Genomic DNA, 21,778 nt, shown 5'->3' with positions numbered 1-21,778 from the left:
CAAAATTGAACTCTGAATTGTGGTTGTGTGGTAGCATATTAAATGAGCATGGTGTTGACAGTCATTTAAAAAAATACATCAGAATGAGAAGAGAAAGGCAGTCTGTTAATAGTATCTGTTCAATGTTAATAATAGTTAAAAAGACACACACACACACACATATTGTAAGGCACCAGAGAAAAAAAGGCAACCCCAAAATTAGCCCTCCAGGAGCAGCTGTTATTTCATCTGTGGCTAAAAGTTAGAAAATGGCAGGGTTCATTGCTCACAGATGGAAGGTTGCAGAACTCTTCTCCCTCTTTATATTCTCATTGGTCTACTGGTAGGAGACTGGTAATTTAAAACAGAAATACTCATTCCATTATTAATGGAATGGGATGGAAAAGGATGTTAATAAAGAGATGCTAGTATTTCTTCTTGACCTCATTTAGGGTTGATGAAAGAATGGAATATTAATTTTAACACAGAACAAATGGTTTTAATAGATCTGTTTTTTCTGCTTCTACTCCTCATCACCCCACTCATTCTTTGCCATTAGTTACACTTAGATCGTAATCTACCCCTCCAAAACCATGAAAAAAAAGCTTTACACGATTTCAAAAAGATTTCAAAAAATAAAAGGTTAAGACATCTGTTATATCTCTCTCCTTATAATTAGTGTCTTGTTCATCTACTTTTTTATATAAACCAACTATTATGCAAATATTCAGCAATTTTGTTTCAAGTCCTCTTTGTACTTGGATGAGCAATTTTGTGTAATTCTAATTCAACTGCCTCTATCACATCACCCCATAATTTTTTTCCTGTTCTCTTCCACCCTTCCATCTTGTATTTATGATGATGGTGAAGATGATTATAATTTTGTAGAAGGAGTGGTTAGTATGAAATATGTTTATGCTTAGTGAATCAAGCTTTGAGGTGTTCATATGAAATAAAGTCACATCACAGTCACATCCTCTCTTATAGAGGAATCCTCACTTTCTACCCCTTTATACAATAGTGTAAGTAATTTGTAGATCTATGTAAATTAAATCTGATCCTATTCTAATTACTCATTCGATTTGGTTAATCAAGTTGATTTTATTTAATTTTAGTTATATTTCCTTTTGCTTTTCATCTTTCATGTCTTTCATTGACTATTTATTGCTATCCTCTCTGGATAATTGCTTTCATTGTCAAACTGTTCTAACTCTTATGAATATTTTTTCTAACATTCAGTTGGAATTTGTTTTCTTGTATCTTAATTCCATCATGTCATGTCCTACGCACTGGAATGAGAGAACAAGTTTCATCTTTTTATCTATTATTATATGAGGTGTATAAATAATTTTATCAATCTTTCTTCATAGGTTTAGTTTCTAACCCCCAACCATCTTTGCTGATCCTTTGTGGAACTTTGCTGAATTCTTTTTTAAATTATAAAACCCACAGTAGGGTAAGGTTCTGGAAGTAGGGTCTGACAGATAAAATGAAAAGAAATGACTACTTCCTGTAAATTGAAAATTATACTTTGGCTGGCGCAGCCTAGAATTAAATGTGTCTTTTTGTGTAACATAGCAGGACTTATACTGAATTGATAATCAACTTCTATTCCAGTATTTTTTCTTCTTTTTCAAACCAGGTATTCCACCTATACCTGGGCATTGATTTTTGTTTCCTAACTGAATGTTGTATCTTATACAGCTTTGATGAGTGTTCCTTCAAACACTTTATCCCAATCATTAATGAATAGGATGGCCCAGGACTGACCCTTGTTACATCCATTTGATCTTTCTCTGTTTTTTTAAACTGTCTCTCAGTATGATTTTCTTTTTTTTTTTTAATTGCAAAAGTTTTACAATTACATTTTCACCCATTTCCCCCCCCACCTCCCCCCCAAACTTCCCATCCTCCCTAACCCTCCCTAACCCTCCCCTCCCCCCAGACTTCCCTATAATATACTCATAACTGGTAAAAAGAAAACACAACAACAACAAAAAAAAGAAAAACCCTTAATATAACACTTATATGTAAACTTGAACCCCTCCCTCCCCTGTATAATTTTTCTCTTTACCTCATTACATTAAAATATTTCTAATACATTATTTTCAAATAAAAGCTATTTGATACTTTCTAGTTTGATATTTGTTCTGAACATATTCTATCCACCTTTTCCATTCCCATTCATAAGTCTCTTGTGAACAATCTTTTAAGTATGCTGAAATCTTCGCCATCTCTGCAAAACTGGCCATCTTCAAAGTCCATTCCTCGATAGTGGGCAAAGCTTCATTCTTCCAGTATTTACCTATCAACAATCTTGCTGCTGTTATCATATACAATATCAATTTTGTTTCACCCAATGTAAAACCCTTAACTATACCCAATAAAAACAGTTGTGGAGAAAATTGAATTTTTTTCTTCAAAACATTCTGCATGACCCACCAAATTTTTATCCAAAAAGCCTTAACTTTCCTACAGGTCCACCAAACATGATAATACGTAGCATCCAAACATTCACATCTCCAACATTTTGGCTGGACATTAGGGTACATACATGACAACTTTTTGGGATCTAAATGCCATCTATAAAACATTTTATAGAAATTTTCCCTCAGGTTCTGCGACTGTGTAAATTTAACATTCTGAACCCAAATTTTTTCCCATGTTTCCAACATCACTGGTTCTTCAAAATTTTGTGCCCACTTAATCATACAATCTTTAACTAATTCAGTTTCTGAGTCCCTTTCTAGCAAAACATTATAAAGCCTTTTGATATGCATTGGACCTTTCTCTCTTATATGTCTAACCAATTCTTCCTCGTGCAACATAATACCAGTTTTTTGGTCCTCTTTCCATCTCAATTGTAATTGATTATATTGTAACCAAGTTAAATTAATCCCTTCGTCCAACAGTGTCTGCAATGTCTTCAGCTGCCATCTGCCCGCATCTGTAAAAAGAACCTCTTTGTATAAACCCCCCCCGAGTGACATTATATTTGTATTCCACAAAGTATGACCAAGATCCAGCCATAACGGTATTTTATAATCCCATTTGAGTCGATGCTTCTTCCAAACTCTCATCAAAGAGTCTCTAAGTATATGACTTTTAAATACTTTATCAACTTTGTCATCATAAAATAAGTAAACATGCCATCCAAATTCAAGATCAAAACTTTCTGCATTCAATATTCCAGCCTTTTTCCTTCCAAACCAATCACTTGTTAAAGTTAAAGCTGCTGCATCATAATATAACTGTAGGTTTGGAAGTTTAAGACCTCCTCTTTCTGGAACATCTTGCATAATTTTCAATTTCACTCTCGGCTTTTTCTCGTTCCAAACAAACTTATTGAGTCCAGTTTGCCAGACTTTCAATTGTTTATCGCTTTTAAGCACCGGAATCATTTGAAACAAAAAAAGAAATCTTGGCAAAATGTTCATCTTAACTGCCGCTATTCTTCCAAGTAGAGACAGCTGCAGTTTTTTCCAAGTCTCCATGTCTTTCTGCACCTCTCGCCGCAACACCTCATAGTTATTTTGAAACAATTTCATGTTTGATTCTGCAACCTGAACTCCTAGATATTTTACCTTAGGTACAGTCTCAAAACCTGCCCTTCTTTCAAGCTCATGTTTACGATCTTGTGTCATGTTTTTAGCTATCATTTTAGTCTTTTTTGGATTCAGTCTAAAACCTGAAACTTTACCATAGTCATGTATAATGTCCTTCATCAGGATTATTGATTCCATTGGTTGTGATAGGGTAACAACCAGATCATCTGCAAATGCCTTTATTCTGTAATCCTCTTGCCTAATCATTATACCTTTCAAGATATTAGAGTCCCGTATTGTGTTTAGCAAGACTTCTAGTGTTAGAATAAATAAAAGTGGGGACAACGGACATCTCTGTCTTGTTCCTTTTTCAATTTTAAACTCTGTTGTTAAACTTCCATTAATGATGATCTGTGCCTTTTGCTCTTGGTAAATTGCTGAAATCGCCTGTATAAATTGATCCCCAAAATCCATCTTTTTTAAAGTCTTTAATAGAAAATTCCAATCCACTCTATCAAAGGCCTTCTCAGCATCCAGAAAGACCAGCACTGCAGGAATCTGTTTATTCTTCTCAAGATATTCCAATAAATCTATTACTTGCCTTACATTATCCTTCATGTGTCTGCCCTCGATAAATCCCGCTTGATCATCATGAATCACCTTTTGGATTACTGGCATCAACCTGTTGGCTAATACTTTCGCATAGATTTTATAATCTGTATTCAAAAGAGATATTGGTCTATAATTCTCTGGTTTTTTAGGACCGACTTGTTCTTTTGGTATCAGAGATATATAAGCAGTTGTCCATGATGGGGGTATTTTACCCCCTTGTTGAATATTGCAAAATAAATCTCTAAGTTGTCCCACCATTTCAGCTTGCAAAGTTTTATAATACACTGCAGTCAAACCATCCGTACCAGGAGCTTTGGCTATTTTTAACTGTTTAATTGCTACTATTATCTCCTCCTCTGTTATAGGATAATTCATTCTTTCCTTTTGTTGATCAGTAATTTTTGTAACTCTTTTATCATTTAAATATTTTTCTATAAGACCATTCTGCACCTCCTCTTTGGCGTATAGTTTGGTATAATAGTTCACTGAACAAATGCCACAAAAAAGTTCACAAAATCTTGGACAGCCACATGATGATCTGCTTAATGACTGACATGACTTATGACTGTAATTCCAGGCCCAATTATGGTGGTAAATTGAAAACAACTGTAAGAAGATAGTTTAAAAGTCTCACAGTAGGAAGTCCTGCTTTTCTGTTCTCTCTTTACTCTTAACTCATTAGTTTTATTAAAAAAGATTGAACTAAAATAAGAGTGGGATAGCTCTGATTTTTATTTGATATTAGCATTTTGCCATCTTCATTAGCAGCTGGTATATCTGTTTTCCTCTTTTATTTTGAATATGCCTAAAGATGCCATTCTTATTCTTCTTTGCTGATCTCAACTCATTCCAAACATTTACTTTTGTGACTTCATCAGAATCAGAACAGAGCTGGAAGGGATCTTGGAGGTCTTCTAGTCCAGCCCTCTATTCAAGCAGAAAACTCTATACTATTTCAGACAAGTGGCTGTCCAGTCTCTTCTTAAAACCTCCAGTGATGAAGCACCCAAAACTTCTGATGGCAAGCTGTTCCACTGGTTAATTGTCCTTGGTATTAGGAAGTTTCTTCTTAATTCCAGGTTGCTTCTCTCCTTGATTAGTTTCCATCCATTATTTCTTGTCCTGCCCTCTGGTGCTTTGGAAAATAAATTGACCCCCTCCTCTTTGTGGCAGCCTCTCAAATGCTGGAATACTGCTATCATGTCACCCCAGTTCTTCTTTTCCCTTGACTAGCCAAACCCAAATCCTGAAACTGTTCTTCATATGTTTTAGTCTCCAGGCCTTTAATCATCTTAGTTGCTCTTTTTTGCACTTTTTCCAAAGTCTCAACATCTTTCTTGTAATGTGTGACCAAAACTGGTTGCAGTATTCCAAGTGTGGTCTTATTAAAGCTTTATAAAGCGGTACTAATACTTCATGTGATTTTGATTCTATGCTTCTGTTTATACAACCAAGGATTGTATTAGCTTTTTTGACTGCTGCCACACATTGCTGACTCATCTTTAAGTGATCGTCCACTAGAACTTCAAGGTCCCTCTCACAGTTATTGTTTTGGAGCCAGATTTTGCTTAATCTGTACTTGCACCTTTGGCTCTTCCTGCCCAGGTATAAAACCTTGCTTTTTTCCGTATTAAATTTCATTTTGTTGGTTAGGAGCCATTGTTCAAATCTGTCAATATCTTTTTGGATCCTGAGCTTGTCTTCTGGAGTGTTGGCTATTCCTGCCAGTTTATGTGTGGGGTCACAGCTCATCTGTGGAGTCCTGGGCTAGCTATCTTTATTATTCATCCATTTTTAATATGTGTTCTTTTAAAAAATTCTCTAAGCTTTTTATGCAGTCAGATTAGTTTTGTTTGGATCCAGAGAATTATCTGAATCCTTCAGATCTCCAAACTGAATATTTACCCAATCTGTTAATCAGTGAATCCAATGTAGATCCTAGTGCCAGTCTGTGACATTTCCATGCTGTTATACCCATTGCAAAATGCAGAACATCCTGCTATATCTGTGCCTTGGAGGTGAAGGAACAATAATAGATGAGAATTTTTTTTATAAATTCAGTAAAGTTGAATTAAGATATCATGGGAATGCAGTTAATATTGTACATAGTCCTTTCTCCTTCAAGCAGGAAGAAAAATCCCCATAGAGAGAGTTCTTTAAAAGAAGATTGTATAACTAATCAAAATGCCAAAGCATCTAAGTTGTGCTTCTAAATCAGGTTGTACCTAGAAGTTTATATGTTTTGGTTTCATGTCAAATACATTTTTTGCAATTGGATAAATCATGAACAGTATTGAAATTAGATTCTTCTGGGACCTTGGAGAGATGACTTTTCTGTGGCCATCCTTGCCCTCTCAAATAATCCCACCCTCAACTCATTTAGGAAATTCTAAATCTGTAGCTCTTTCAGCAAGCCCTGGGGCAGGGTGACCCTGTACTGACACTGGGATTTTATTTCTTACTGATGTCTTTCCCCCAATGTAGTACTATATTGTTGTTTATTACTTGTTTTATTGTTTTAATATGCTATACACTGCTTGGAGTTGGTTGGAGGATTGAGGTGATTTATACATTCAACAAACAAACAAGAAATAGTTTTGCTGAAATCTGCTTTCTCTGAGGAAATTCCATTAAAACAGTGTCTATTCAGCAAGGTTTTCTACAAAAACATATGAAGATTTTCTTTTTAAAAAATTCTGAGAAAATTGATGGAAGGAATGATATGCAACAATAGTAGTTTGGGATTTAAAGTAATCCACATATCCTTAAATAATGCAAAAAGAACAAACTATTAAAAATCACATTACAAAAACATTAGCAATATAACTCAAAGAAAGAAATAAAATTAATCATCCATGAAATGATTAAGAGAATAAAAGGTACTAAAATAAGGGCAGCCAAGTATCTCTGGGAACAATATTCTATAATCAGGTTAGCATCAGCAGAATAGACTCTATTATCAGATAGTAATCTAAGCATCGCTATAACATGAAGATCTTAAAAGAATGTGCTGGCTCACAGGGGAGAAAATGGACTTTCCTGAATTTCTTATTTAGCAAGTCTATATTTAACTGGAAGCAGAGAATATCCTTTGTATTAGAACACTGAACTGTAATTTCAATTTCAATTTTTTTTTTCTTTTAGGAAGCACTTATAATGGCAAGTATGGACCATCCACATCTGGTTCGGTTATTAGGAGTCTGTTTGAGCCCCACCATCCAACTAGTTACTCAGCTGATGCCCCACGGTTGTTTATTAGACTACGTGCATGAACATAAAGATAACATTGGTTCCCAGGTTTTGCTGAATTGGTGTGTTCAGATAGCCAAGGTAAGTCATTATTTATGCACTAGAACCTGTCACTCATTTTCACTTTAGATTTCATATTGTTTTGAGAAATGGGGGGGGGTCTAGGGTTTGCTTTGTTTTTAAATTATTTCTGTGTAGCATTAGGGTAATTTATGAATTGCATGGTTCTAACTGTAAAGGACAAGGGAAATTTCAAATTCTTTTACCAAATTATTATATATTTTCTTCTGTTGAGTATTATACCCTTCATTTTTAGTACTGATATAGTTATTTTTCTGAAGCAAAATTAGTATCTGCCAAATTATCACTTTTTGAAGTTGTCTAATACAGCAGTCCGCAACCTTTGCAGGTTGGCAGCCATGGGGGGACAGGAGAACCAGGTCACACGAGCAGCAAGCTAGTGTGCTCACACGCATGTGCAGCTTGACTTGCACAAGCAGCGGACTTGCACACATGTGCATCTTAAGTTGGGCTGGCTCTCGTGCAAGTTGAGCTGTGTTCATGTGCTGGCCCACCACTCAAACAAGATGAGCTGCAGGTGCATGCAGGCCTGCCAGCCCTCTGCTTGTGAGACCTAGTTCCGAATAGGCCATGGCCCGGTAATGAGGTTGGGGACCCACAGCCCAGAGGTTGGGGACCCACAGCCCAGAGGTTGGGGACCCCTGGTTTAATAGAATATAATTTTAAAAAGAAGATATTCTAGATTGCTGGATTATAGATAATGTTTGTGTATAGAAGAAATAGTTGTATTGTGACAAATTTAATCACCCATGCTTGAAACTGGTTGAACAGTTTGACAAAGGAATCCAGAGGAATTATTAGCCTCTATGATAATACTAAGCGATATATCAGACTTTACGTAATAGTGAATGATCATCTTTATCTGTTCATATTTTAATTACAATTTAACTAATTTATACTAATACATAAACTGAAATGGTGTTATGGGCCATTTCCATAATTGTAATATCTGTACTTTTCAGTGTTATAGTTCAGACTGAGCATATATAGGAGAGAAATGTACACAGAGATGTTTTTGTTAGTAAAAAAAAATTGGGAAAAATTGCTTATATATTAGGCGGTTCAATTGCTGTATGTTTGTTGTGTACTATATGTTAGTATACATTACTGCTGTGTGTTATATATACTATATATGTTCATGATAATATTTTTTATTTTTTGCTTTTCTGGACCTGAAAATATCTGGTTTGCAAAAGAAATAGTTTATTACATAATAAAAGTGTCAACTGGTCTACAATCAACCCAAGTGCAGTTATCTTTTGGATTTTATACTTGGGCCAAACAGTTCAGCTCAAAAAAGTTGCATTTTTTGATTTTGTACAAAAATGCCCCAAATGATGTATATTTTTTTTCTGGGGAATTCATTATAATATCAATTCCCAAATTCTCAAATCAAGTCTGTTTGATTAGAAAATTAAGTGACATTCAGGGGTTTCCAGAGAATCTTGCTCCTTTTGTGTATTCAACTTTGCAACAGGAAAAAGGATGTGGCTTGCATTGTGACACTGTGACACTGCTTTTCTCAGTCGGACCTGCTCCCCTTGCCTTTGCATTCTGCTGTGACCACTGCTGGCCACATTACAGATTATGTGAAAAGAATGTCATATTAAAATATCTTCTGGACCCAATTGTGTAAGATTAATTTCTGCTGCTGCAGCCTCAGAAAGTGAGATGTGAATGCCTGTTTATAAAATGTTAATACCAGAATACCAGAAGCCTTGAAAGTAAACTTCCGCATCCCTTCCTCAAAAATGTTCCCTAGGCTCTTCCATTTGGACATTTTCTTCCAAAAGACTAATACTGCCTTTTGGGTGAGGTGGTCAAACAGATGATAACCAATCAACTTCAATAGTGCTTAGATGAAAGGGATTTTCTGCACTCAATTCAATCTGGCTTCATCCTTGATTGACTTTATATCTGATCTGTACTGGAACAAGAAAGGAGAGCATAGCCCTGATGATTTACCTGGATCTCTTGGTTGTTTTAGATAACATCAATCATTACATTCCCTTACAACAGCTCTGTTAAATGAGATTTTGGCATTTATGATACAGTCATTCGTCTCCTTTATTTGTAAGCTACTGTAGGAAGTCATTTAGGGGTTTGTAATTATTAGACTTCAGATCTATTTCAGCAGATGAGATAAGGCTGTGATCAGAAGTATCACTCAGAGTTGAAGACAGACCTATTGATAATTGGATCTAATAAGAGCTTTTATAACTATATTTTCTGGACTTACAGTACCCAATGACTGCATATTTGGCTTGTTAAAGTCAACCTTTGTAGCACATCTAGTCTATATTTTGGAGCATACCTAGTCTATATTTTACCTCTAGTCAATGACTAGAAGCTGGTCATAAAACAGATACTGTTAATTTTCATACAGTTTCATTATAGAACCATTTTGAAGTTAAAGTACAAACTGATGAATAATTCAGTAAACTTTTTTAGAATGCAGTTTTTCTAAATATTATTTCTACTTATGGTGGTAAACAAAACAATTCACTTTTGGAGTATATGGCCAAAGTTGCTTTGCCAAACTGCACTGGATTTACTCTCAGGTATAGATTTCCTAAAGCAGTTTGGCAAGATTTATTGTGCCTATCTAGAAGCTGCCCAGAGCACAATCCAAAATATCCACTGACCCTTTCAGATGGTTATTTGTATGGCCTGAAGTTGTTTTGGATGTTTGCTTTTTATTAACTGTATCTTTCTCTACATCAGTTTCTGGTGACAGTTTTTTGTGCTGAGGCTGAAGAAGAAGGAACAAAAGGTCTTTACTTTTATTGTGAATTTTGTTATGTGAATGGTTTAAAATGAGGTTATCTCTGCTGTAGTAGGCATCAGCCCTACTGTGTTTGTCTTTGTCTGCTTTTGTGCAGTGTTATTTATTAAAGCTCCTAGTTTAGATAAATTATTTGGCATGAAAGTTCCTTTCCAGCTGTCTCAAATTGTGTATGAAAAGCTACAAATACTGGAAAGAATCCCACTCTGCCAGGAGCAATATGCTTCTCACAATATCATTTTTGGAAGGGGGTAATTAGTTATTATTAAAGACTATCCAGTTAGGATTGAGATTTTTGTTGTCATTTTGTACATCAATAGTGTTTATATGTTTTAAAAACAAAAGAGGTATTGTAATACATGTGCCAGAAGTTTTCCTTTCCTAGAAAAGTTTACAAAAAAATGTATGTGTTTTTATATGCCATCAGACTCATAATGCAATCTGTTTGTGCACAGAGTTTTCCACAGAGATTTTTGGGAGAATAGAATAGAATACTTTATTTAGCTAAATGTGATTAGACAGTCTAGAAATTTGTTTCCAGTGTAGAAGCTCTCAGTATACATACAAAGCAGGGGTGTCAAACTTGAGTCATCACAGAAGCGTCATATGACGTATCAGGACATTTTTCCCCTTCGCTAAACTGGACGGGGGTGGGGCCAGCATGTGACGCATCTGGCCCACAGACCACAAGTTTGACACCCCTGATGCAAAGCAACAGAGTAATAATAACCATCATAATAATACCAATAAGAGGGGGTAATACAAAAGTTAAGACGGATAATAATAATTACACTACAGATGTAAAACATGGATAAATATACATAGACATTAGACAGTACTGTGAGAATTAGGTGTTCAGCAGAGTAATTGCATGAGGGAAAAAACTGTCCCTGTGTCTCGTTTTGTATGCAATGCCCTATAGTGACATCCTGAGGAGAGGAGTTGAAACAGTTTATGTCCAGGATGTGAGGGGTCTGTAGATATTTTCTTAGTCCTCCTTCTGACCTGTGCAATATACAGATCTTTTATGGAAGGCAGGTTGCAATTTCTTGTTCTGCAGTCCAAATTATCCACTGAAGTCTGTACCTGTCCTGTTTGGTTGATATACCAAACCAGACAGTTATAGAAGTACAAATGACAGACTCAATAATTTCTCTGTAAAACTGAATCAACAGCTTCTGGGGTAGTCTGAACTTCCTGAGTTCTTGTTGCGCCTTCTAAATGATGGTTCTAATGTAAGGTGTCCATTTTAAATCCTCAGAGATTATAGAAGCCAGAAACTTGAAGGTCTCTACTGTTGATACTGTGCTGTTGAATATTGTAAGAGTTCCTTCTAAAATCCACAGTCTTATTCCCCAAAGCCAAGGTATAGTGGCTTTGATATTTCTGAATGTGTCCATCACACTGTTTAATCCTTAAGCTAGATACCTTCTTAAAAGGGCAAGTATTCTACATTCTCTCTAAAATAATTGTTAAGTTTAGGATAGATACGTATGAGACATATCCAAATTCTTGGTTTGAGGCATGTAACATTACCAAGTTTGTCAAATTGCACAGACATGGACTCTCATTGCAGTAAGAAGTTTGATTTCATTTAGTTAGTTTTAGTCTACTGTACATATAGTTTTGTGGTGTAAGACATTCAAAATATGTCCTTTTTGGTTGTCCTGGAAGCTGATGAAAACCATATGTCATGCTGTTAACTGAGTACTGACTTGCTGCTGTCATACCACATCCATCAAGGGTAGGTATAGCACAAATGTGTGGAATTAATGCTCCTAAGGGATAAACCCAATGAAATTAGTTAACCTTGCATAATTTAACTGTTACTTTTAGATTACCATATCTCTATGCATGTTAATACTGAGATCAAGATATTCACCTAGTATTCAGTAGGATTTCCATGGTTACACTAGCTTAAAAATCAAGTTCAAGGAACATTATAGCATTTTCTACACCTCTCCTGTGTGAATCAGCAGCCACAGTGATTAGCACAGAGAGAACAAGCCTTCACAGTTAAAATAGTTTTCTAAGATTAGGGCCATTTGGCTGTATTGTTAGAGAAGAGCCTTTTTCCTTTTATTCTCCTTGGCAGCATTTGATTGATAAGCAGGCTAGTTAAAAGCAGCTTTCGTTATTTTGAAGCAGCCAGGAGTGAAAGATGGGCAGACTGTGCGTGCAGTAGGAGGAAACAAGGGTGAGCAGAAAGGTTGAGAAGAGGTGAAGGGATGTAGCTGTGGTTCAAGGTCTTTCTTTCTTTTTTATAAAGCAGCTCTGGCTTACAGCTTATAAAAAGCCTGCTGGGGAGTGTATAAAGGATGAGGTTAATGATGGTCATCTATCAGCTGCTCGTATCTGAAAGTTCAAGATGTCTCTATTCCCAAAGTCCATGCCATGACAGGGCTAATTGTATAATTATTATGCTGCACCAACAATATACTTAAGCTAGTAAGGAGCAGGACTAAAGGCTATTTAATTGCCACTCTGGGAGAGTTCATTTACCAAAGCAGAAGTTTACTAATGGAGGCACTCTGATAAGAAGTGTAGTCTATAGCACATGAAACCAAAAGCCTACAGTATCCAGCTCTACAGTTTTTTCAGTGATAGTCTTCCCATTGTGCTCCAAAGGATGTTGGTTATGGGGTGTGGATCAATCTCACTATTTCCCCCTTTCTATGGAGTCTTCATCTAAAAGCTTCAGGCTTGTACTTTTTGACTCTCCCTCTGCCATCTTTGCATTAGGCAGGCAACTTACCACCCAGCTCCATCCCAGTCATACTAGGGATGGAGCAGCAGGTCTTATTTATCTTATCTTATATATTTATATTTGAAGAATAAAAATGAAACAAATTAATTAAATACATATAAACAAAAAACAGAGGTGATGCAGAGGGGCAACTAAAAAGAATCCTTTCCCAGCCAAATGTCCCTTAAACATTTGTTTCTGTTATATACCCATCTTTCTCACCTAAGTGACTAGGAGGGCTATATCATTCCATTAGAAGGCTGAAACAAATAATTTCTTGCCTATTTCTGAAAAACAAGAAAGGCCAGTATAAGCTTTTCTTCCAAGGATACAACCAGAAATGCCCCATCCCTAGTGATCCTTTGAACTCCCTGGAAGAGTGATGGGAAAGGAGAGGCCAAATGGGAGAGCCAAAAGGGATGGAGCTCAGTGGGGTTTTGGAGTGGAATCTGGTTTCACTTGAGCCTGGAAGAAGGCTTATACCAAAGAGGAGTCATTGCCCCAGATCAGGCCAGATCATTTGCAGAACTAAGGGACAGCACATAAATAGGACAAGGAATTAAAGGTAACTAAGAATTCATACTTCCCTGCCTCTAAGCAAAAAACATTTTCATAAGGTGGGAGTGGGGATGGAGGGTGGGGGCGCTATCTTGGTCCAATGAATCAAAAAAGCAGCAGCTATTGAATAGGCAGCCATTATATTGTACATCTTTTGAAGCATGGTAACTATGAACAATTAGATTTAGCAAAGAACTCTACACATTTATTTCCATTTTTAAGATTTCTATTTCCATAGCCACATTTTGTATTTGTTTGCTAAGATGTATAACGCAATATACGGCAATCTATGGACATTTATACTGCCCTCATAGCATCATCAGCTATCACTGGAGTGATATAATGCCTGCCTTTATTGCTATTATTTTGGAACAATGATGGATAGATAATTCTACAAGTGGCTATAAGTTGCTAGCAGGGAAATAACTTAAATTCGATAACATGTACAATAACTCATAGCATTTTCTGTATTGTACATTCCTAAATCTATTACTGTGTTTAGACATTTATTTTGGTAATCTTGTCACTCAAGGGAAAAATGGGGAAAAGGAAAGAAAAATCTTGTTCGATATAATACACAGCCTACTTTTGTATCAGATGATGTGGTCCAATTTGTTTATGTACTCTCTGCACTCATAGATGGTCAAGTAGAAATTTAATATTATATTCTTACAATTTAATATGTTTAATATGAGGCTATCATACAATAGCTGTACTCACAAAGTAGACTGTTTGTAAATCTGTTTGTAATATCTGACAAAGATCATGAATTTACTTCACAGTGACTGAATGTGAGTGTCTTTCTGTTATGTGTCTAGTGTTTCCATCTTTAATAAAAACATGTAATGGGATTTATTTCAAATAGAATGGTTACACCACAATGTCAATATGGGATGGTGGACCTGAAGCCTTCTAGGTATGCTGAGCTACAACTTTCAAAAGCTCTAATTGGCAAAAACAATAGATGCTGAAGCATTTATGGGACTAAAAAGTTTTATTTATTTATTTATTTATATGCCGCCCTTCTCCGGAGACTCAGGGCGGCTTACAATGTGCTCAGCAATAGCCTTCATCCTTTTGTATATTTATACAAAGTCAGCTTATTGCCCCCACAACTGGGTCCTCAATTTACCTACCTTTAGAAAGGATGGAAGGCTGAGTCAACCTTGAGCCTTGGTGAGATTTGAACCTGCAGTAATTGCAGGCAGCTGGTCTTAATAACCAGCTTAATAACAGGGTGCCTTAGACCACTGTACTACCAAGGCTCTCCATATTCCTGGTCTAAGGAGGAGTAATACGACATTAGAAACCCAGTAACCATCCCTCATAAAGTCTCTTGTGGTACAGTTGCTGTTGCAGTTGCTCCCAGAAGTCTAATATGAAAGTAAATCCTGACTAGGAAAAAGACTGGAGCAATATCAGTTCCCATCTAAAGACATTCATTGAAGAGAGAAGACAACACTTGCTTCATAAAAATAAAAGAACCCTACCTAAAACTTACTGGAGAACTTCATTTTTAAGGATATGCATGATAGGGCTCTCTGAGAGACAGGATGGCTACTTCTTTATTTTCCCTGAATTCTGGAACATGAACAGGTTTCAGCAGACTGCTGAGTCTTGGGAAAAATCACTCTGGGTGTGGATTTTGATCTTATATACTTGTTTAAACAAATAGCCTAGCAGAAGGAATGGGGACAGGGATGGATTTGTCATACTTGTATACTATATTCATGTGATATTTCTGAAGAAAATTCAGCCATCCAGTTTTCATCATCACTAAGTAATAACACTGACTTGATAAATATGTGTGTAAAATTGTAATTTAGTGGACTGAATACTGTTATTTCTAATAGAAGCCAAGTGCCTAGTCCCCCTGAGTCTTTTTGAAACTACAGGACTCATCAGACTATGTTCCTCTAATTACTACAGCATTATTAATTATGGCTAACACATTGCAAAGGAGGGCAGCCATTATGCCCTTGGAGAGCTGCCACTGAAGCATAGCATCCAATTACGGTAATTAAGAATTGTAGGGTGGGATATTTTTTGGTTCATTCTTCTCTATTTTCAAATTTATTCTTCCTCTTGTATAATCTTGAACTCAATTTTCTCAACCTTTTTGACTTTTTACCTTTTTTTTGTTTATTCTACTACCTTTTTGTTAGCTAAGCTTGTAGTTTCTTTCAAGGTAACTTTGATTTTCTTTTTCTTTTATTTTGCCATCGATCACCCTTTGTGAGGTTTTTTTCCCCCTAAAAGCTCATTTCAGTTAGGATGTTTATATATATATTAGGGATGGTGAATTGGACCACCCAGATCAGGTTGAAATTCAAGATTTAAGAATGGCAAGATTCTAGAATTGATTAAATAAAAGATTTATCTATAAAGTGTATGGGGGAAACACTGCTTGCAACCGCTTCACTTTTAGGAACAGAATGGGATGAAACTAGAGATCTAGGTTATCACCCATGGATTTCCTGTGGATAAAGAGAACTGCTCTGTGTCTTTCAATCACACATATGGGGAAATGTGAATAATGACAGTGACCTATATATTATGCCTATTTTCAGCCCTAGGTCATTTTCCCCCTACATTTTCTATCTAGAAATGGCAGTAAACCAGGACATCAGGTGTGGGGAATGCAAGAAAGAGGTTTGAGGGGCAGATGAGGCTTAGATTGTCATTCTGCTTTAGAGAACATCCAACCTGTAGTTTCACTCAGAATTTTGAAATGGGGATGGGGATGGTCTGAAAGATCTGAAAGATAGAGATAATGTAGGGATCAATAGGGACTATAAATTAGGTCAAAGAAAGGGATTTAAAGGGAGGTAAAAGATCATTTACAAAACAGCAAAATCCAAGGGTTTTCCACCCCTCTGTCTCTTCTGTCTAAACAAATCCTAGCAGAAGAATCAGCAGAGAAATAACCCCTAAGCATGGTGATGCTATCAGAGAATCTACTATAGAAAGTAAAGCTCTCTGCTTTGTTCACTTACGATTGCAACAGTATTTGAGATTCTATGAATCTCAAATATTCATTGAAACTCCATAATGCTGGTTTTGCCAAATCTTCTTTAAATCAAATTGAAAATTTTCACCAGCCATATTGTATACCAAACAATTTTCTTCTTAGTACCCTATTTTATAGAAGTAGAATGAACTCTTTTATTGCTAAGATTACCTTAGTAGATTACCTTAGTAGAATGAACTGTTTTATTGCTCCTAGTCTGAATCCTATTCAATCCTAGTCCTGAGTCTATTCAAAATGTTATAGAACTTTTCTTCCATCTGTTTTCAATGAGTAACATCACAATCAATTGGCCCAAGTTGAGTTTTGAGTCTTGCTTAACACAGGTTACCAAAACTAACCTCTTCCACTAATCCCAGAGGTTTTCTCTACCCTAACCATGGTTTATTAAGTCTGGTTCTTATTTATTAAATTGGACAAATGTTCATTTCACAACTCCGATAAAAATAAAATGAGCATCCATCCAATATAGAATAGACCCAAACAATGTTACTGTTGGATATTCCAAGGCTTATATATTTTCTTCAACTTAAACTCCAGAAACCTTTTGGTAGGTGAAAAGCAAAAATTACCTGGTGTAATTTATAGGTGATATTAGACAGATAGAACATTCCTTCTATTATATATTTCTAATATATTTTTCAACAATACTGGGAATTATCCAAGAATTAGTCCATACTTGTAGAAGTGACTATTAGAATTTTCATACTTTTCATAGTTGTTAATCTGCATCAGTAGAAATATCTGGAATATTAACACAAAGTGTTATTATTTTAGTGCGGTAATGCCAAACCAAGCATATCTTATGAAACCAGTGTGAGGCCAGGCAGCATATATTGGAGTTAAAGGCAGCAAAATAATATTCAATAAAACACTTTGACTATAATCAAATATACTGAGGCAGTTGGAAAAAGAAACCCATTAAGTTTTTCTTAGCAGTTCCCAATAGACTGTCTTGGAAAAGTATTATTGAAAACCTCCCCTAAATCAGATTCAAGATATTATAGCAGCTTCTATGAAGGACTGTCAGGAATTCCATTATAAACCCATATTTTTCATGTTTATAAGGTAGCCACTCTTTTTTTCCCAGATAGTGACTTGGTATAAGAAATCTTGGTTTGAGGCAATTTTATTTTTTATTATTCAAGGAATTTATATGTAAGAACATTTTGTTTATTGCAGTAAGCTTTTTTAAAAAAAACTTATTTTCTTATATTTTAACGTTCAAAGCTGCATATTTATTACACAACTAATTCCTTACCAATAAGCATTAAAGCAGAAATACTTTATATATAAAGCACATATATACTCTATTGTGCATCTTAAATGTATTACAATATTAAGATATTAACTTTTGATTAATTATATGTTATTACTTAGAGTATTAATAATGTTATAATTGGATACAGAGTGTGTAATTTCTTCATCTGCAGAATTAAGGTTTCTAATATATGTTCAGGACAGCAACAAAGTTCATTTCAAATGGATAAAATTATCATTTCTAAGTTTATTTGTTTTTACTGTAAGTGAAAAATTTAAATACATGTTGAAAATGGAGAAAAATGTGTTTCATTATGTAATTGATATGATTGATCCTTTGCACAAGGATGTAGAAGTTTCATGAATTTATTAACCATGATAAATATCTATGGAAAGGAAAGGAATTTATTCTAGCAACTGTAAAGTATGAAAGAGACTAGCCTAATTTGTTATTTTCCCCACCCAACATAGTTTCAGTTTTTTGCTTGTAGCTAAGACAGGTTGATTTATTGCTTTAAGAACTCAGAAATTCTCTCCTTCCACAAAGTCTATTGGATTCTGTGTTAGTTGCTCCAACAGCAAAATCATAGCCATACGGATGCTGAATTGACTTCAATACTCTTAAGCTTCTAATATCTATGAAGCTTGGGAAAAGTCAATTAAAAGTCAGGGTTTCGGATGATGGTCTCTTTGGTTGTTTTGTTACTTCAGCTACATTTTCCCGTTGACATATCCTGCTATATAAACAGAACCTTCCTTCAAGTGTTGCTTGCTTCTAGATCCCATAACATTTATACATTCCTAAGATTCATTAATTCAATAATGGTCTAAGGATAATATCTATTGAAATCTAAAAGAATCATTGAAAATAAAGTTTTTCCCATAATAATATTTCTTTCAAAGTTCATACTAATTCACTGTTGTTTCCACAGTGAATTAGTATGAACTAATCAGTACATATCAATGCAACACATACTTAAGCCCCAGATCAAGGTTACCTGTTTAATAATAACAATATAAGAGGAGAAGGAAGGAGAACGTGAAGTCAGAACCACATGGATTTTGGCACACTTTTGATGTCAAGCCAGCATTTAAGCTCATGGCATCATCTGGCAGTCAGGTATCATTAGTCGACACCATCTCCCTCTTCCCATCTCCACCATCTGTTTTGATCAATTCCATTTGTGTAAATTAACTCTCAGCATGCCACCATTCTCACTTTTGTCTTGATTCTTCTTCTTGTGTCCTACAGTTTTTCTCCTAGGCCAGATACATTGACCTATATGTAAGAGTTTTCCTGAAATCTTTAATGAATTTGTTTTGCCCCTTAGGTATCAGTCTCATTGCAGAAGCAAGCCCAGTGTGACTGGCTGGTACTATAAGACAGCAGCAAAGACTTCATTGCTTCTTTATTTTGTGAGTCCACATCAGTCTTTTTCCAGCCTGTGGTCATGTGGTGCCTCTTACATTTCCTTCCTTTTATTGTTTATGGTTCATCCTTAAAATGTAGGTAGTGTCCTCTTCCACACTGATCATTTTCAAAAGTAGACTTAGGAGTGGAGTTACAGCAAGGAACAGGAACAGCAAGGCTGAAGGGCTTTCCAAGCACCCAGACATCGCAAAGCCTCCACTTTCTCCAGAAGATCACGAGGCTCAGTACTGAGTGTTTGAAGTGTATTGCCATTGTAGGAAGCCTGTCCAGTTCTTGGGCAGCTGACTGCAAGAGATTGACAGAGTCGCTACTCAGTCCTAAATTTGAGAGGTGACTTTCTCAGAACTTTCCCATAGAAATTCCCCCCCCCCTCTAATAGAATTTATTCTCATTCATCCTGGTGTCATAACCTTCCACCAGCAAGGAAACTCCCTGGGTCAGTTTGCCTCTCTGCTGGGCTCAGTAAGAAAAAAGAATTTCCCACACTGTGATTTTTTTTTTAGTGCATAGGTCTCCCCTTCTTCAGTTTCCCCTTTTCTGGCTCTCCAGACTCTGAATCCTCTCTGTGGCCACCTGCTGTCAGACTCCACATAGTCCACATTGGTTGAGCTGTTAATCAGCCTGGCATTTTTTGCATAAAGTCTTGGGTCTTCCCTCCTTTACTGCTTCCTCACAAGTGTGTGTGTGTGTATAATATATATATATACATATATATATACATACATATACATATATATATATATATATATATATATATATATGTTTATGTAAGTTTTCACGGGTATGTATGTGTGTATAGTTAATATTTCGGGTTTCTTCCCGTGTAATTACACGGGAAGAAACCCGAAATATTAACTATACACACACACACACACACACACACACACACATATATATATATATATACATACATACATACATACATACATACATACATATATATATACATATATATATATATGTATGTATCTTTTTTCCTTTTTCGTAGGCTTTTATGTGCATATTCTTTCTAGCCAGGTTTTACCTACATAGAACAACTAAGTTTACGTAGGTAAAACCTGGCTAGAAAGAATATGCATACATATATATCTACAGCCCTGGTTCTGTGAAATCACATTCACAAGTTTCTGGGCCTTTTTTCTGCTGACAAACTGCAACTCTGTGTTGCTCTCTGGGAGACTCAGATAGCTATTTCTGCCTTTTAAGGCATCATCAGTGAGCCACACCCACTTCTCAGATATCCTCCCTGTAAAGGTACAATGTGTCTTTTTCTTTTTCGTAGGCTTTTATGTGCATATTCTTTCTAGCCAGGTTTTACCTACGTAAACTAAGTTGTTCTACAGCCCTGGTTCTGTGAAATCTCATTCACAAGTTTCTGGGCCTTTTTTCTGCTGACAAACTGCAACTCTGTGTTGCTCTCTGGGAGACTCAGATAGCTATTTCTGCCTTTTAAGGCGTCATCAGTGAGCCACACCCACTTCTCAGATATCCTCCCTGTAAAGGTACAATGTGTCTTTTTCTTTTTCGTAGGCTTTTATGTGCATATTCTTTCTAGCCAGGTTTTACCTACGTAAACTAAGTTGTTCTACAGCCCTGGTTCTGTGAAATCTCATTCACAAGTTTCTGGGCCTTTTTTCTGCTGACAAACTGCAACTCTGTGTTGCTCTCTGGGAGACTCAGATAGCTATTTCTGCCTTTCAAGGCATCATCAGTGAGCCACACCCACTTCTCAGATATCCTCCCTGTAAAGGTACAATGTGTCTTTTTCTTTTTCGTAGGCTTTTATGTGCATATTCTTTCTAGCCAGGTTTTACCTACGTAAACTAAGTTGTTCTACAGCCCTGGTTCTGTGAAATCTCATTCACAAGTTTCTGGGCCTTTTTTCTGCTGACAAACTGCAACTCTGTGTTGCTCTCTGGGAGACTCAGATAGCTATTTCTGCCTTTTAAGGCGTCATCAGTGAGCCACACCCACTTCTCAGATATCCTCCCTGTAAAGGTACAATGTGTCTTTTTCTTTTTCGTAGGCTTTTATGTGCATATTCTTTCTAGCCAGGTTTTACCTACATAAACTAAGTTGTTCTACAGCCCTGGTTCTGTGAAATCTCATTCACAAGTTTCTGGGCCTTTTTTCTGCTGACAAACTGCAACTTAGTTTATTTGATGTTCTTATTTCTATTGCCAATGTGCAAGACTGAGCATTTGTTAGCAGAGATTTGGAGTTGCCAATTGTTTGACCATTCAGATACATAGTCTAGGTCATTTTGAAGGGTAGTAGAGTTGTCTGTGGTGTTGAATAGTTTAATATCATCGGCAAAGAGGACACAGCTGCTTGTAATTTGATCACAAAGGTTGTTAATATAAAGCAGAAAGAGTGTTGGACCTAGAACGCTGCCTTGGGGAACACCGCTGTTAACAGGTGCAAGATTTGATAGGGCGTTGCCTATTTTGACCACTTGTTGCCTGTTTGACAGGAACGCAGCTATCCAATTATGTATGGGGTC

The 21,778-nt window shown here is 36.1% G+C and overlaps 1 protein-coding gene across 4 annotated transcripts in view; it reads left to right on the top strand.

The window, feature by feature from the left end:
- ERBB4 (erb-b2 receptor tyrosine kinase 4) overlaps nt 1–21,778 on the top strand; it is a 1,174,706-nt gene that overhangs the window by 1,002,616 nt on the left and 150,312 nt on the right. For all 4 annotated transcript variants that reach the window (XM_060688174.2, XM_034433703.3, XM_060688175.2 and 1 more), the window contains exon 20: nt 7,281–7,466. In XM_060688174.2, the coding sequence (XP_060544157.2) occupies nt 7,281–7,466 (186 nt within the window). The remainder of the gene's footprint in view (nt 1–7,280; nt 7,467–21,778) is intronic.

Source organism: Pantherophis guttatus, chromosome 1, assembly GCF_059756535.1.
Source record: "Pantherophis guttatus breed Tessera chromosome 1, ASM5975653v1, whole genome shotgun sequence".
NCBI classification, from domain to species: Eukaryota; Metazoa; Chordata; class Lepidosauria; order Squamata; family Colubridae; genus Pantherophis; species Pantherophis guttatus.
Note: the sequence above shows the minus strand (reverse complement) of the source record. Positions and strands in the feature narration are given on the sequence as shown.